The sequence below is a fragment of the Cetorhinus maximus genome, chromosome 9 (assembly GCF_964194155.1).
Source record: "Cetorhinus maximus chromosome 9, sCetMax3.hap1.1, whole genome shotgun sequence".
NCBI lineage: Eukaryota > Metazoa > Chordata > Chondrichthyes > Lamniformes > Cetorhinidae > Cetorhinus > Cetorhinus maximus.
Genome location: NC_135887.1, coordinates 62,582,296 through 62,597,701, shown reverse-complemented (window position 1 = coordinate 62,597,701; position 15,406 = coordinate 62,582,296). Strand labels below are relative to the sequence as shown.

Below are 15,406 nucleotides of genomic sequence, written 5' to 3'. Positions count from 1 at the left end.
TATATAAACCACACCCAGAGCATTGTCAGCGATATATAAACCACACCCTGAGGAGAGTCAGTGATACATAAACCACACCCTGAGGGTCAGTGATATATAAACCACACTGAGTAAAGGTACTCTGTTAAATTTCCTGCAGCCAGAGTGGATGCAGTGATGGAGTGGTGCGTGGTTTCAGTAAAAGGGTATAGGGTGTGTGGTGTGTAAACAACAATCTGTACCATGAGTTGGGAGAAAGGATAGCCAAAACTAATGTAAAAAAGAGCTTTTATTGATGTTATATACAAATGTACAGCACAGATAGGAACCTGCAAATGGGTTTTAGTTCACATGCCAGATGCACGCCACTTTATTACATAAATTTGTTTGTAGCCCCAATATTTCAAAAAAATGCTAGGATACAGTACTCTAAATCTAATGCTCATGCACCAAGCTGCTCACAGAGCCACTACCTTAGTCACAGTGATTTACACAAATAAACAGTTCTTATAGAAATGTAGAAAAATACTTTACACAAACAACTGAAAAATTCAAAAACATTAAGAACTTGAAGTCATTTTTCTCCTTTTCAGTCTCTCTCGCCAGTCCTCCGGCAGTGCCTCAAAATTGGCATTCTTCTCAGCTTGGCCACTGTAGGAATGAACAGACACAGGGCAGGGTTACTGGGTAATATAGTGAGTGGTGCAGGAAAAGACACAGGGCAGGGTTACTGGGTGATATAGTGAGTAGTGCAGGAAAAGACACAGGGCAGGGTTACTGGGTGATATAGTGAGTGGTGCAGGAAAAGACACAGGGCAGGGTTACTGGGTAATATAGTGAGTGGATCAGGGACAGACATAGGGTTACTGGGTAATATAGCGAGTGGCTCAGGAACAGACACAGGGGTACTGGGTAATATAGTGAGTGGAACAGGAACAGGGCAGGATTACTTGGTAATATAGTGAGTGGGTCAGGAACAGATACATGGCAGGGTTACTGGGTAATATAGTGAGTGGTTTTGGTACAGACACAGGGTTACTGGATAATATAGTGAGGTTTAGGAACAGGCACAGGGTTAGTGAGTAATATAGTGAGGTCAGGAGCAGACACGGCATGATTACTGGGTAGTATAGTGAGTGGTTTTGGAAAAGACAAGGCAGGGTTAGAGGGTAATGTAGTGAGTGGGTCAGGAACAGGGCAGGATTATTGGTAATATTGTGAGTGGGTCAAGAACAGACACAGGGTTACTGGGTCATGTAGTGACTGGTTCAGGGACAGAGAGCAGGTTTACTGAGTAATATAGTGGCTGGTTTAGGAACAGACATGGGGCAGTATTACTTAGTAATATAGTGAACCTTTCAGGAACAAATACAGGGTTAGTAGATAATCTAGTGAGTGGTTCAGGAATAGGCACAGGGCAGGATTGCTTGATAATATATTGAGTGGGTTAAGAACAGACACAATGTTACAGGTTCATGTAGAGAATGGTTCAGGAACAGGCACAGGGCAGTGTTACTGGGTCATATTGAGTGGTTCAGGAACAGACACAGGGCAGGATTACAGGGTAATATAGTGACTGGATCAGGAACAGACAGGGTAGGGTTACTGGGCAATATAGTGAGTGGTTCTGGTACAGACAGGGTTACTGGGTAGTATAGTGCACAGTTCAGGAACAGACACAGGGCAGGATTACAGGGTAATATAGTGACTGGATCAGGAACAGACAGGGTAGGGTTACTGGGCAATATAGTGAGTGGTTCTGGTACAGACAGGGTTACTGGGTAGTATAGTGCACAGTTCAGGAACAGATACATGGCAGGGTTACTGGGTAATATAGTGAGTGGTTTTGGTACAGACACAGGGTTACTGGGTAATATAGTGAGTGGTTCAGGCACAGACAGGGTTATTGGGTAGTATAGTGCACAGTTCAGGAACAGACACAGGGCAGGGGTACTAGGAAATATAGTGAGTGGGTCAGGAACATACACCAGGTTACTGGGTCATATAGTGAGCGGTTCAGGAACAGACAGAGAGCCAGATTACTGGGTAATATAATGAGCGGTTCAGGAATGGACCCAAGATAGGGTTACTGTGTAATATAGTGAGTTGTTCAGGAACAGGCACAGGGTTACTGGGTAATATAGCGAGATGTTCAGGAGCAGACACAGGGCAGGATTACCGGTAATATGGTGAGTGGTTCTGAAACAGACACAGGGCAGGGTTAGAGGGTAATGTGGTGCCTGGGTCAGGAACAGGGCAGGATTACTTGGCAATATAGTGAGTGGGTCAGGAACAGGCATAGGGTTACTGGGTCATGTAGTGACTGGTTCAGGGACAGACAGAGAGCAGGGTTACTGGGTAATATAGTCGCTGGTTTAGGAACAGACATAGGGCAGAATTACTTGGTTAATATAATGAGCGTTTCAGGAACAGACACAGGGTTACGAGGTAGTATAGTGAGTGGTTCAGGAACAAATACAGGGTTGCTGGATAATTCAGTGAGTGGGTCAGGAACAGACACAGGGCAGGGTTACAAGATAATCTAGTGAGTGGTTCAGGAATAGGCACTGAGCAGGATTACTTGGTAATAGAGTGAGTGGGTTAAGAACAGACACAATGTTACAGGTTCATATAGTGAGTGGTTCTGGAATAGGTACAGGGCAGCATTACTGGGCAATAAGGATAAGGGGCAGACACAGGGCAGGGATACTGGGTAATATAGTGACTGGGTCAAGAACAGACACAGGGTTACTGGGTAATATAGTGAGGTGTTCAGGAGCAGACACAGGTCAAGGTTACCGGTAATATAGTGAGTGGTTGAGGAATGGATACAGAGCAGGGTTACTGGGTAATATTATTGTGAGTGATTCAGGAACAGGCAAAGGGCAAGGTTACAGGGTAATATAGTGAGTGGACCACGAACAGACCCAAGCTAGGGTTACTGGGTAATATAGTGAGTTCGAGAACAGGCACAGGGCAGGGTAACTGGGTTAATATAGTGAATGCTTCAGAACAGACACAGGGAGGGTTCTGGGTAATATGGTGAGTGGTTCAGGAATAGACACAAGACAGGATTACTGGGTAAAAGTGTGTGTGGGTCAGGAACAGAGGTTCATGTAGTGGCTGGGTCAGGAACAGACACAGGGCAGGGGTACAGGGTAATATAGTGAGTGGTTCAGAAATAGACACAGGGCAAGGTTACTGGGCAACATAGAGGTTCAGGAACAGTGAGGGGGGCAAGATCACTGGGTAATATATTGAGTGGGTCAGGAACAGACACAGGGCAGGGTTACTGGGTAATATAGTGAGTGGGTCAGGAACAGACACAGGGCTACTGGGTAGTATAGAGAGTGGTTCTGGTACAGACATAGGGTTACTGGGTAATATAGTGAGTGGTTCAGGAACAGTGAGGGGGCAGGATCACTGGGTAATATAGTGTGCGGTTCAGAGAGACACAGGACAGGGTTACTGGGTAATCTCGTGAGTGGTTCAGGAACAGACACAGGGCAGGGATACTGGTTCATGTAGTGAGTAGGTCAGGAACAGACACAGGGCAGGGGTACAGGGTAATATAGTGAGTGGTTCAGGAAAAAATACCGGGTTACTGGGTAATATAGTGAGTGGTTTAGGAATAGACACAGGGCAGGATTACTGGGTAATATAGTGAGTGGGTCAGGAACAGACAGAGGGCAAGGAGACTGAGTAATATATTGACTCTTTCAGGAACAGCACGGGCAGGGTTACTGGGTAATACAGTGAGTGGTTCAAGGACAGACATAGGGCAGGAAAGACTGCGTAATATAGTCAATGGACACAGGGGATATTACTGGCTAATATAGTGAGTGGTTCAGGCATAGACACAGGGTAGGATTACTGGGTAATATAGTGAGTGGGTCAGGAACAAAGGCACAGGGTTACTGGGTAGTATAGTGAGTGGTTCTGGTACAGCCATAGGGTTACTGGCTAATAGAGTGCGTGGGTCAGGAACAGACACAGGGCAGGGTTACTGGGTAATAAAGTGAGTGGGTCAGGAACAGTGAGGGGGCAACATCACTGGGTAATATAGTGAGTGGGTCAGGAACAGACACAGGGCAGGGTTACTGGGTAGTATAGTGAGTGGTTCTGGTACAGACATTGGGTTACTGGCTAATATAGTGTGTGGGTCAGGAACAGACAAAGGGCAGGGTTACTGGGTAATATAGTGAGTGGTTCAGGAACAGAGACAGGACAGGGTTACTGGGTAATATAGTGAGTGCTTGAGTAATAGACACAGGGTTACTAGCTAATATAGTGAGTTCAGGGACAGGCACAGGGCAGGGTAACTGGGTTAATATAGTGAATGCTTCAGGAACCGACATAGGGAGGGTTACTAGGTAATATGGTGAGTGGTTCAGGAATAGGCACAAGACAGGATTACTGGGTAAAAGTGTGTGGGGGTCAGGAACAGACACAAGGCAGGGATACTGGTTCATGTCGTGAGTGGGTCAGGAGCAGACACAGGGCAGGGGTACAGGGAAATATAGTGAGTGGTTCAGAAATAGACACGGTTACTGGTTAATATAGTGAGTGGGTCAGGAACAGACACAGGGCAGGGTTACTGGGTAATATAGTGAGTGGGTCAGGAGTAGGCACAGGGCAAGGTTACTGGGCAATACAGTGAGTGGTTCAGGAACAGTGAGGGGGGCAAGATCACTGGGTAATATAGTGTGCAGTTCAGGAGAGACACAGGACAGGGTTACTGAGTAATATCGTGAGTTGGTCAGGAGCAGATACAGGGCAAGGTTACTGAGTAACAAAACAAATGGTTCCGGAACAGACAGAGGGCAAGGAGACTGGGTATAATACTGACTATTTCAGGAACAGCAAGGGGCAGGGTTACCGGGTAATACAGTGAGTGGTTCAAGGACAGACATAGGGCAGGGAGACTGGGTAATATAGTCAGTGGTTCAGGAATGGACACAGGGGATATTACTGGCTAATATAGTGAGTGGTTCAGGAACAGAGACAGGACAGGGTTTCTGGGTAATATAGTGAGTGCTTCAGTAATAGACATAGGGTTACTAGCTAATATAGTGAGTTCAGGAACAGGCACAGGGCAGGGTAACTAGGTTAATATAGTGAATGCTTCAGGAACAGACACAGGGAGGGTTACTGGGTAATATGGTGACTGGGTCAGAAACAGACACAGGGAGGGTTACTGGGTAATATGGTGACTGGGTCAGAAACAGACACAGGGAGGGTTACTGGGTAATATGGTGACTGGGTCAGAAACAGACACAGGGAGGGTTACTGGGTAATATGGTGACTGGGTCAGAAACAGACACAGGGAGGGTTACTGGGTAATATGGTGACTGGGTCAGAAACAGACACAGGGAGGGTTACTGGGTAATATGGTGACTGGGTCAGAAACAGACACAAGGCAGGATTAATGGGTAAAAGTGTGTGTGGGTCAGTAACAGACACAGGGCGGGGATACAGGTTCATGTAGTGAGTGGGTCAGGAACAGACACAGGGCAGGGGTACAGGGTAACATAGTGAGTGGTTCAGAAATAGATACGGTTACTGGTTAATATAAGTGAGTGGTTCAGGAACAGACACAGGGCAGGGTTACTGGGTAATATAGTGAGTGTGTCAGGAGCAGACACAGGGCAGGGTTACTGGGTAATATAGTGAGTGATTCAGGAACAGTGAGGGGGCAAGAAAACTGGGTAATATAGTGAGTGGTTCAGGAAATAATACCGGGTTACTGGGTAATTTAGTGAATGGTTCAGGAACAGCGAGGGGGCAAGATCACTGGGTAATATAGTGTGCGGTTCAGGAGGGACACAGGGCAGGTTTACTGGGTAATATAGTGAGTGTGTCAGGAGCAGACACAGGGCAGGGTTACTGGGTGGGTAATATAGTGAGTGGATCAGGAACAGTGAGGGGGCAAGATAACTGGGTAATACAGTGAGTGGTTCAGGAAATAATACCGGGTTACTGGGTAATTTAGTGAATGGTTCAGGAGATAATACTGGGTTACTGGACAATATAGAGTGGTTCAGGAAGAGAGAGAGGGCAAGATTACTAGGTAATATAACGAGTGGCCAGGAACAGACTGACAGAATGGTGTAATATAGCGAGTTATTCAGGAGCAGACACAGCGCAGGGTTACTGGGTAATATAATGAGCAGTTTAGGAAGAGGCACAGGGCAGGATTACTTTGTAATATAGTGAGTGGTTCAGGAACAGACACTGGTCAGGAGTACTGGGTAATATAGCGAGAGGTTCTGGAATAGTCACAGGGTTACTGGTAAATGCTAAGAATGGTTCAAGGACAGGCACAGGGCAGGATTACTGGATAATATACTGTGTAGTTCAGGAACAGACACAGGGTTACTGGGTAATATACGGTGTAGTTCAGGAACAGACACAGGGTTACTGGGTAATATACTGTGTAGTTCAGGAACAGACACAGGGTTACTGGGTAATATATTGATTGGTTCAGGGACAGAGACAGGGCTGGGTTTCTCATACTACACAAGATAAGGAAACATTCTGCGGGACTAACTTATTAGCATGGATAAGGAATTGGCTCGCTAACAGGAAGCAAGGAGTCAGTAGAAATGTTTGCTTTTCGTGTGGTAAGCTGCAACTAGTGGAGTGTCACAGGGATCAGTGCTGTCACCTCAACTATTTACAATCTACATCACTGATTTGGATGCAGGGGTCAAATGTACGGTTGCTACATTTGTTGGTGACATCAAGATAGGTAGGAACTAAGTTGTCAAAGAGGAGGCAGTGTGTCTGCAAAGGGATGTAGAAGGTTAAGTGAGTGGTCAAATTTGGCAGATGGAGTACAATGTGGCAAAACATGGACCTGTCCACTTTGGTAGTAAGAGTACAAAAGCAGCATTCCATTTAAAGGGATAGATATTGCAGAACTCGGTGGTACAGAGGGATCTGGGTGTCCTGGTACATGAATCACAAAAAGTCATTATGCAGGTACAGCAAGTGATTGGGAAGGCAGATGAAACTTCGGCATTTATTGCGAGGGGGATGGAATATGGAGCTGTACTGTACAGGGACTTGGTGAGACCACATCTGGAATAATGTCTACAGTTTTGGTCTGCTTTCACTTTCTCCATCCAGCAATTTGTTTTCATGATTGTTCCATACACTAGAACATACCTTGCACTACCTGTGACCAATGGGGCTTAAAGAAGTTTTTCAAACAGTGATGTACATTTCAGTGCCCCCAAGGACAATGTGCTTACCTGATTAGCTGTTGCTGCTTCCACTCCTCAATCCGTCTATGTGCCTGAATCACTCGCTGCTCATCTTCACTAGAGCTGGAGTGTTCATCCTCGTCCAACTCCCGCTGAATGCTCTGCCACTTTTTCACCAGTGATGGCATCTTCATTTTACTCTTCTTATTCTGGTGAGAGGAGAGTTTTGGAGATAAGGAACCCTGAACACAGTCATATGATGGAGCTAACCCCAGAGCCAACCAGAGGTGGGTTCAGTAAGTTACTTTACCTGCACTGATGTCTCCTCTCTAAGTGATGCTGAGGTCAATTGTATCATCTACTGCTGCCCCAGTTCCGAGTCAATGAGGCACAAAGCCTCAGACCATCCTCGTCTGGTTACTCAGTGGATCAACAGGCAAGTATTGGTTGAAGAGAAAGTACTTTTACCATTAGAGATTTGAACCTTAGTTAAATTAGTTTCCATGCCTGTAGGCCCGAGGCCAGCTAATTTTTGCAATTTGGTATTTTTGCATTTTATTTCTGCTTTGCTCTTGATTTTAAGCCTGTCGTGAATATCTGAATTAATTTTGTGTTAAATCTTACATTGATCTTAACCCAGCTATGATTGTGCTTTGGTTAATTAATCAATAGTAATCAGTCGTGGCCTGTTTTTCCAGACCTTGTTTTTTTTTCATTCTGCCCATGCACAGCTTGTATTTAGAGTACATCATTGGTTTTACACTTATCAAGGTAGAATACTAAATTAAGTTGTCTTTTGTTCATCAGAAGTCCTTTCCCTTACTGCATTGTGACCCTTGGACTACAGGCCAGGACAACGTGTAACCTTTTGTGGTCACCTAGCATGGTCATCAGAAGATGAAGTTTGATGGACATAACACATGAAGGATGACAGATGGGAAGACACCATCAAAAGATGCGTAAACAACTTGGATATTGTGAAGTCTGTACGACCTTGCAGTGCCTGTGAGAAGAATCGATAAGAATTGAGATTTGTTTTGGGAAAGCACTGTACCAGACCTCGGAAGGCTGGAATGGAGCCAGACGTTTGTCTTAAAGGGTAGTTGCTTCGAGGACTCACTGCTTCAGCCGTAGTGGAATAGTCACCTCTGAAGACGGGAGGAAGGGCCAAGAATGGAGTGACTGACCAGAGTGTTTACCTGTAGGTTACTCAGTGACTTGGTAATGTATGTACCAGGGAGATGGTAACGTATGTACCAATTTAGGGTGCTGTCGTGGAACAGACCAAACTGGGGTTATTCTTTGTACTTGAAAAAAAAAATCTGCCTTTCTTTTCTTCTGATATCTATTTTATATATAAAGTGCTTTTTCCTTTCAATAAAGTTGTCTTTCTTCCTACCTATTTTTCTTTTTTATACATCAATTTTAATTGTCATATTATTATTGTTTTATTATAATCATTATTCAATACTCAATGAAATTGTTGTTTTAACACATAACTTGTCATAGTCAATGTGCCAATTCTATAGACAGATTTTTGATTGACAAGGGAGTCAAAGGTTATGGGGGCATGCAGGAAAATGGAGTTCAAGCTACAATCAGATCAGTTATGATCTTATTGAGCATTGATGAAAAAAAGAGAGACACTGTTGAAACTTTTTGTCTTGCACTCATCAGGACAGAATCACAAGAATACCAAATCTCAAAAGGAACAATACTGCATGAGTAGAGGGTGCTGATTGGTTGGCAAGTGGACTCTGCTTGGCATAGGTGTTGCCATGGAGGATTACCAGGGAACAGTTAGTCCACCAAGCTTCTATTTAAATTCAAAATATTTAAATAAAAAAATGAAATTCAAACGCTTCTACCAAGCAACTATTTGATCTTATTGAATGGCAAAGCAGGTTTAAGGGGATGAATGGCCTACTCCTGCTCGTATTTCTTATGATTTTATAATCTGAGACTTCATTGAACTGTGGTCAGTAAACTGAAGTAACATCAGCTATTTGGGTGCAGGAAGGTGGGTGGTGCAGCTGCATTGTGAAGGACCTGTAGCAGGAGCTAAAGGGAGGTGAGATTTTTGTGTGGCAGAGAGAAGCAACACTGCGAGCAGCAATCAACACAAGTTCACAAACTGCAGGAGCAACGACGAGTCCTTTCAAACCCTTCACTGGGTGTGGCGGTGGCAGAGAGAGAGGGGTTAGGGGAGAGAACAAAGCCTAGCGTTGGGGAAAATCAATCTGCTCCTTCCATTCAGCAAGCAATGTGCCCAGAGACCGAAGCGCTGACAGCGAGCTGCACTCTACCTTGTCTTTCTTCACTTTTCTGCTCTTCTCTGTTGCCTGAGCCACCGCGCTAGTTGGCAGCACCTCCGGCACATTCAGGAGTGGTAGGTTTGCTTGGCTGACTGGTGCTTGGTGTTGTGGGATATGGTGTGGTGTCTGCACTGCACTGGTCAGCATGGGCAGCAGAGGGGGTGCTGGTGCAGGTACAGCCTGGTGCATGGGAGGAATGGGTACCATCGTGGCCAGCATCTGGGGACCTGCAGCTCAACAAAAAGGGAAAGCAGCATTCTGTCAGCTTCACCCAAAACACGGCAGCATTCTGTCAGCTTCACCCAAAACACGGTAGTATTCTGTCAGCTTCACCCAAAACGCGGGGCAGCCTGTCAGCTTCACCCAAAACACAGCGGCAGCCTGTCAGCTTCACCCAAAACACAGCGGCAGCCTGTCAGCTTCACCCAAAACACAGCGGCAGCCTGTCAGCTTCACCCAAAACACAGGGGCAGCCTGTCAGCTTCACCCAAAACACAGCGGCAGCCTGTCAGCTTCACCCAAAACACAGCGGCAGCCTGTCAGCTTCACCCAAAACACAGGGGCAGCCTGTCAGCTTCACCCAAAACACAGCGGCAGCCTGTCAGCTTCACCCAAAACACAGGGGCAGCCTGTCAGCTTCACCCAAAACACAGGGGCAGCCTGTCAGCTTCACCCAAAACACAGGGCAGCCTGCCAGCAGCAAAGCCCTAGGTAACTGGGGAGAGACAGGGACAGAGAGCACGGCGTGGAGAGGGGGGACTGGGGAAGAGGGGGAGCGGGAGTCATAGACAAGGAGTCTGGAGCTCTTGTGCTCAACAGCACAACCTGAGTGGACCCTGCCCATCCGCACCTCGGCGCCCCGCCCACCCGTCTCCTTGGCGCCCCGCCCACCTGCCACCTCCATCAGTGTGCTCTTTCCACTAGGCCCCAAGTGCCATTCCCCATAAACATCATATGCCACCATGCACCTCTTTTACCTGCGATCATGGCTGATTGAGTGTACAGGACAGGACTGCTCCCAATGGTGATGGTACGTGGCATCGGTACAGAAGTCAGCACTGCTGCCTTCCTCTTGCTAGCTTTGGCAGTCAGACCTGAAGCTGGTGGGTTCATAGGTGTGTTTGAAGCAGAATTATTCTGAAAGATAATCAGTTCCACATTTACCAGCATTCCAGAGAGATCTCACCTGTCCAATTTACAGACACAATCTCTCTGGGGATACAAACAGTACTCAAGACACAATAGGGCATTCATGGAACATGCTCCATCAAAGTAACAGGTCACGGCTGTGCTGTCTGTCTCACTCTCATAACCTGTGCATATCATAGATCCTTTAGGTAGGGTTATGTACAGGACAGTGCACAGTTCATGCTGTGTTCCTTGGCCTTCAATTGGTTGTGCAGAACAGAACCCATGCTGTGCTGAGCTCCTCAGTTTCTAATAGGTTGTGTATAGAACAGTGCATAATCCATGCAACATCCTCAGCCTGTAATGTACACGATAACACAGTTTGGGCTGTGCTACACAAGTCGCCTCAGGCTTTATTAGCAATACCAGGCCAACTGAGGTTAGCCTACTCACACAGAACACATCATATCTTTCCTAAAAACAAAAAACTACTGCAGATGCTGGAAATCCAAAACAAAAATAGAATTACCTGGAAAAACTCAGCAGGTCTGTCAGCATCGGCGGTGAAGAGTTGACGTTTCGAGTCCTCATGACCCTTCCGCAGAACTAGAACTGCCAGACCTGCTGAGTTTTTCCAGGTAATTCTATTTTTGTTTTTTTTTTTCATATCTTTCCTATCAGTTTCAGCTGCTTACTGTCATGACCAGTGCAGTCTTGAGAGTGGGGGGATATGTTTTTTTTAAAAAAAACACTCCAATCTCACCTTCTTTACTGCTGGAGGCTGAACTGTTGCAACTGGGATGATGTTGAGAAGGGCTCTTTCCAAACAATCTTCTTCTGTTCCTGGCGCTGGTGGCTCCTTACTCTCCACTTCCATCTCCACTTCCTGTATGTCTCCATCATCGCTGGGAGGTGGTGGTGGTGGGGGTAGTGGGGGAGGGGAGGAAGGTGGGGGTGGGGGAGGGGGAGGAAGATCCAATGGGAGGGGGGGTTGAGGGGGAAGCGGGGGGAGTGGGGGTTGGACATTGCTTCTTATAGAAGCAGTGTTGATTGGCTGACAAACGGAAAGCTGGCTGGCACAGAGCTCTGTATGCAAGGAGCAGCAACATTACAAAGAATAAACTAAAATGAGAGTACAGTTAGTGTAAACAATAAGAGTTACTGCCACCCTTGAATACCAGCAACTCAACTGGGCCTGCTGTTGGAATGACCCTAGATCTTTTGTTCAGTAAATATTCACATACATACTCTTCAGGAATCCTTGGCAGCAATAATAAGGCCATTCTGCTGGCACCAAGTCTGTGTAACCTAATCTCCTCATCTCTCCAGAGATTTCAGCCCAGCCTGAACATCCCATTCTCCGACATACTCAATTCAGCAGGTTTCTCTAATCCCTTGAACACCATCACTCTGCTGTGATATGTGTCTCCAATTCAGAATGATTCCTGGTATTCAGATCCACGCACTGCAACTGTGTCTTCACTTCACTCAGGAAGGCAGTGCGAGAGATAAGATTGACCCATTTAAAATGTAAATTATTGTTAACATTTGGGCTGAGCTCTGGCTTCAGAGCCTTGTGCAAAGCACCACATGAGGGATTGGATCACTTACAGGGGAGGAAGGTAGGGGTGGTGCTGACATGGAACAGACTATAGTTTTAACACAATACCCATGGGAAGTAGACATGAAGGAAAATAGCCTTGCGTTTGTCTTTGCAACAGCCCGTGCACCAGAGTGTAATGCATCACCAAGGCTTGCGATGTTTTGAGAGGCACAATAAATGGCAGACTAAATGCAGACACCCAACAGGGAGAAAAAAAAATCAAGACTGCTGCAGAAAGGGGCTTTGGCTACACTTGTCTTCTGGGACTTGCTGCACACTATCTGGAGGTTGGTTATATGAGTTTTATGCCAATTTTTAAAAGAAGATTCACGCAGCTCATTGACCTGTTCAACAACCTGCATTTTATTTTATCATTCATTCACAGAGTGCAGCTGTCACTGAGAAGACCCACATTTATTGGCATAGGGAGGTGGTGAGCTGCCTTCTTGAACCGCTGCAGTCCATGTGGTGTAGGTACACCCACAGTGCTGTTAGGGAGGGAGTTCCAGGATTTTGACCTAGTGACAGTGAAGGAACAGCGATATAGTCCCAAGTCAGGATGGTGAGTGACTTGGAGGGGAACTTCCAGGTGGTGGTTTTCCTGTGTCTGCTGCTCTTGTCCTTCTAGGTGGTACAGATCACAGGGTTGGAAGGTGCTGCCTAAGGAGCCTTGGTGAATTCCTGCAGTGCATCTTGTAGATGGTACACACTGCTGCTACTGTGCATCAGTGGTGGAGGGAGTGAATGTTTGTGGATGTGGTGCCAATCAAGCAGGCTGCTTTGTCCTGGATGGTCTCCAGCTTTCTGAATGTTGTTGGGATTGCATCCAGGTAGGTGGGGAGTATTCCATCACACTCCTGCCTTGTAGATGGTGGACAGGCTTTGGGGAGTCAGGTGAGTTGCGCATTACAGGATTCCCAGCCTCTGACCTGCTCTTGTAGCCACAGTATTTATATGGGTAGTCCAGTTCATTTTCTGGTCAATGGTAACCCCCAGAATGTTTATAGTAGGGGATTCAGTGATGGTAATACCATTGAACATCAAGGGATGATGGTTAGGATTATCTCTTGTTGGAAATGATCATTTATGTCACACGTGTCAGACAATGTTACTTGCCATTTATCAGTCAAGCTAAATGCTGTCCAGGTCTTGCTGCATACAGACTACTTCAGTATCTGAGGTGTCATGAATGGTGCTGAACATTGTTCGCAGATGATTGCAATCCCCACTTCTGACCTTATGATGGAAGGAAGGTCATCAATGGAGCAGCTGAAGATGGTTGGGCCGAGGACACTGCCCTGAGGAATTCCAGCAGTGATGTCCTGGAACTGAGGTGATTGACCTCCAACAACCACAACCATCTTCCTTTGTGCTAGGTATGACTCCAACCAGTGGAGAGTTTTCCGATTCCCATTCATTTCAACTTTACTAGGGCTCTTTGATGCTGCCTGATATTGTGCCTTAAATACAGTAGAACGTCCTAAGCTGAATCCACAGGACTGTAAGGGTGCATTAGGACATGTTACGAGAAGCTTGGCGAATGAAGTCAGTTTTGAGCAACATCTTAAAAGAGAAACATGAATTTCCTTGCTCTTCCCAGAGACTCCACATCCGCATACATGCCACACCTTGAATAGCATTCACCCAGGAAACAAAACCTGCTTCTGCTCAGCTGATGCATCAGTAATCCTTCTTCTCCTTCCAACTGAAGGGAGCACTACAGGTGTCTGAGCACAGAACGTACTCTGGCTGAGTGACTTCAATGTCCATCACCATGAGCGGTTTGGTAACACCTCTACTGACTGAGCTCTGAAGGACACATCTGCCAGACCAGGCTTGTGGCAGGTGACAGTTGTGTGACACTAATACTTGCTAAATGGGATAGACAGAAAACAGACTTAGCAGCTCAAAACTGGGTATCAATGAGATGCTGTGGGCCATCAGCAGAATTGTACAAACCACAATCTGTAAACCCATGGCCCAGCATATCCCTCACTCTCCCATTGCCATCAAGCTGAGGGATCAACCCTGGTTCAATACAGAGTGTCAGGAATCATGCCAGGAGCAGCATCAGGCATATCTAAAAATATGCTGGTGAAGCTAAAACACAGGACTACTTGAATGCCAAACAGCATAAGAAGCAAGTGACAGAACCAAGCGATCCCACAACCAACAAATCAGATCTAAGCTCTGCAGTCCTGAATCCAGTCGCGAATGGTGGTGGGCAATTAAACAACTCACTGGAGGAAGCGGCTCAACAAATATCCCCATCCTCAATGATGGGGGAGTCCAGCACATCAGTGCAAAACCACCTTCACCCAGAAGTGCCGAGTGGATGATCCATCTCAGCCTCCTCCGGAGGTCCCCAGCATCACAGATGCTAGTCTTCTACCAATTCAATTCATTCCACATGATATCAAGAAACAGCTGAAGGCACTGGATACTGCAAAGGCTATGGGCCCTAACAATATTCTGGCAGTAGTACTGAAGATTTGCGCTCCAGAACTTGCTGTGCCCCTAGCCCTTCTGTTCCAGTACAGCTACAACACTGACATCAACTCGGCAACGTGGAAAATCGCCCAGGTATGTCCTGTACATAAAAAGCAGGACAAATCCAACCTGGCCAATTACCGCCCCATCAGCCTACTCTCCATCATCAGTAAAGTAATGGAAGGTGTCATCAACAGTGCTAACAAGCAGCACTTACTCAGCAATAACCTGCTCACTGACGCTCAGTTTGGGTTCCGCCAGGGCCACTCAGCTCCTGACCTCATTACAGCCTTGGTTCAAACATGGACAAAAGAGCTGAATTCCCATGGTGATGTGAGAGTGACTGTTCTTGACATCAAGGCAGCATTTGACCGAACGTGGCATCAAGGAGCCCCTGCAAAACTGGAGTCAATGCAAGCCGGGGGAAAACTGTCCACAGACAGGGCATTGTATCACAGGAGTCCCAGGACATCACTGCAAGAGTTCCTCAGGATACTCTTTCGAGTTATCAACAGTCACAGATTGCAACTCTTTTTTTCAAGTACAATCACAGTTCTTGGTTTCCGGGAGTGGGACATGAACCCACAACCCTCTGATTCAAAGGCGACGGTGCTATGAACTGAGCCACAGCAGTGCACTGCACCCAACCATCTTCAGCTGTTTCAATGACTCCCTATCCTACA

The 15,406-nt window shown here is 46.4% G+C and overlaps 1 protein-coding gene across 4 annotated transcripts in view; it reads right to left on the bottom strand.

The window, feature by feature from the left end:
- Nucleotides 1–250: 250 nt before the first annotated feature.
- Nucleotides 251–15,406, bottom strand: part of fnbp4 (formin binding protein 4) — a 59,648-nt gene continuing 44,492 nt past the window's right edge. For all 4 annotated transcript variants that reach the window (XM_078548811.1, XM_078548812.1, XM_078548813.1 and 1 more), the window contains 5 exons: nucleotides 11,394–11,716; nucleotides 10,480–10,639; nucleotides 9,494–9,729; nucleotides 7,236–7,396; nucleotides 251–630 (listed from right to left, as the gene is read on the bottom strand). In XM_078548811.1, coding sequence (XP_078404937.1) covers nucleotides 540–630; nucleotides 7,236–7,396; nucleotides 9,494–9,729; nucleotides 10,480–10,639; nucleotides 11,394–11,716 — 971 coding nt within the window. In that variant the 3' untranslated portion in view covers nucleotides 251–539. The remainder of the gene's footprint in view (nucleotides 631–7,235; nucleotides 7,397–9,493; nucleotides 9,730–10,479; nucleotides 10,640–11,393; nucleotides 11,717–15,406) is intronic.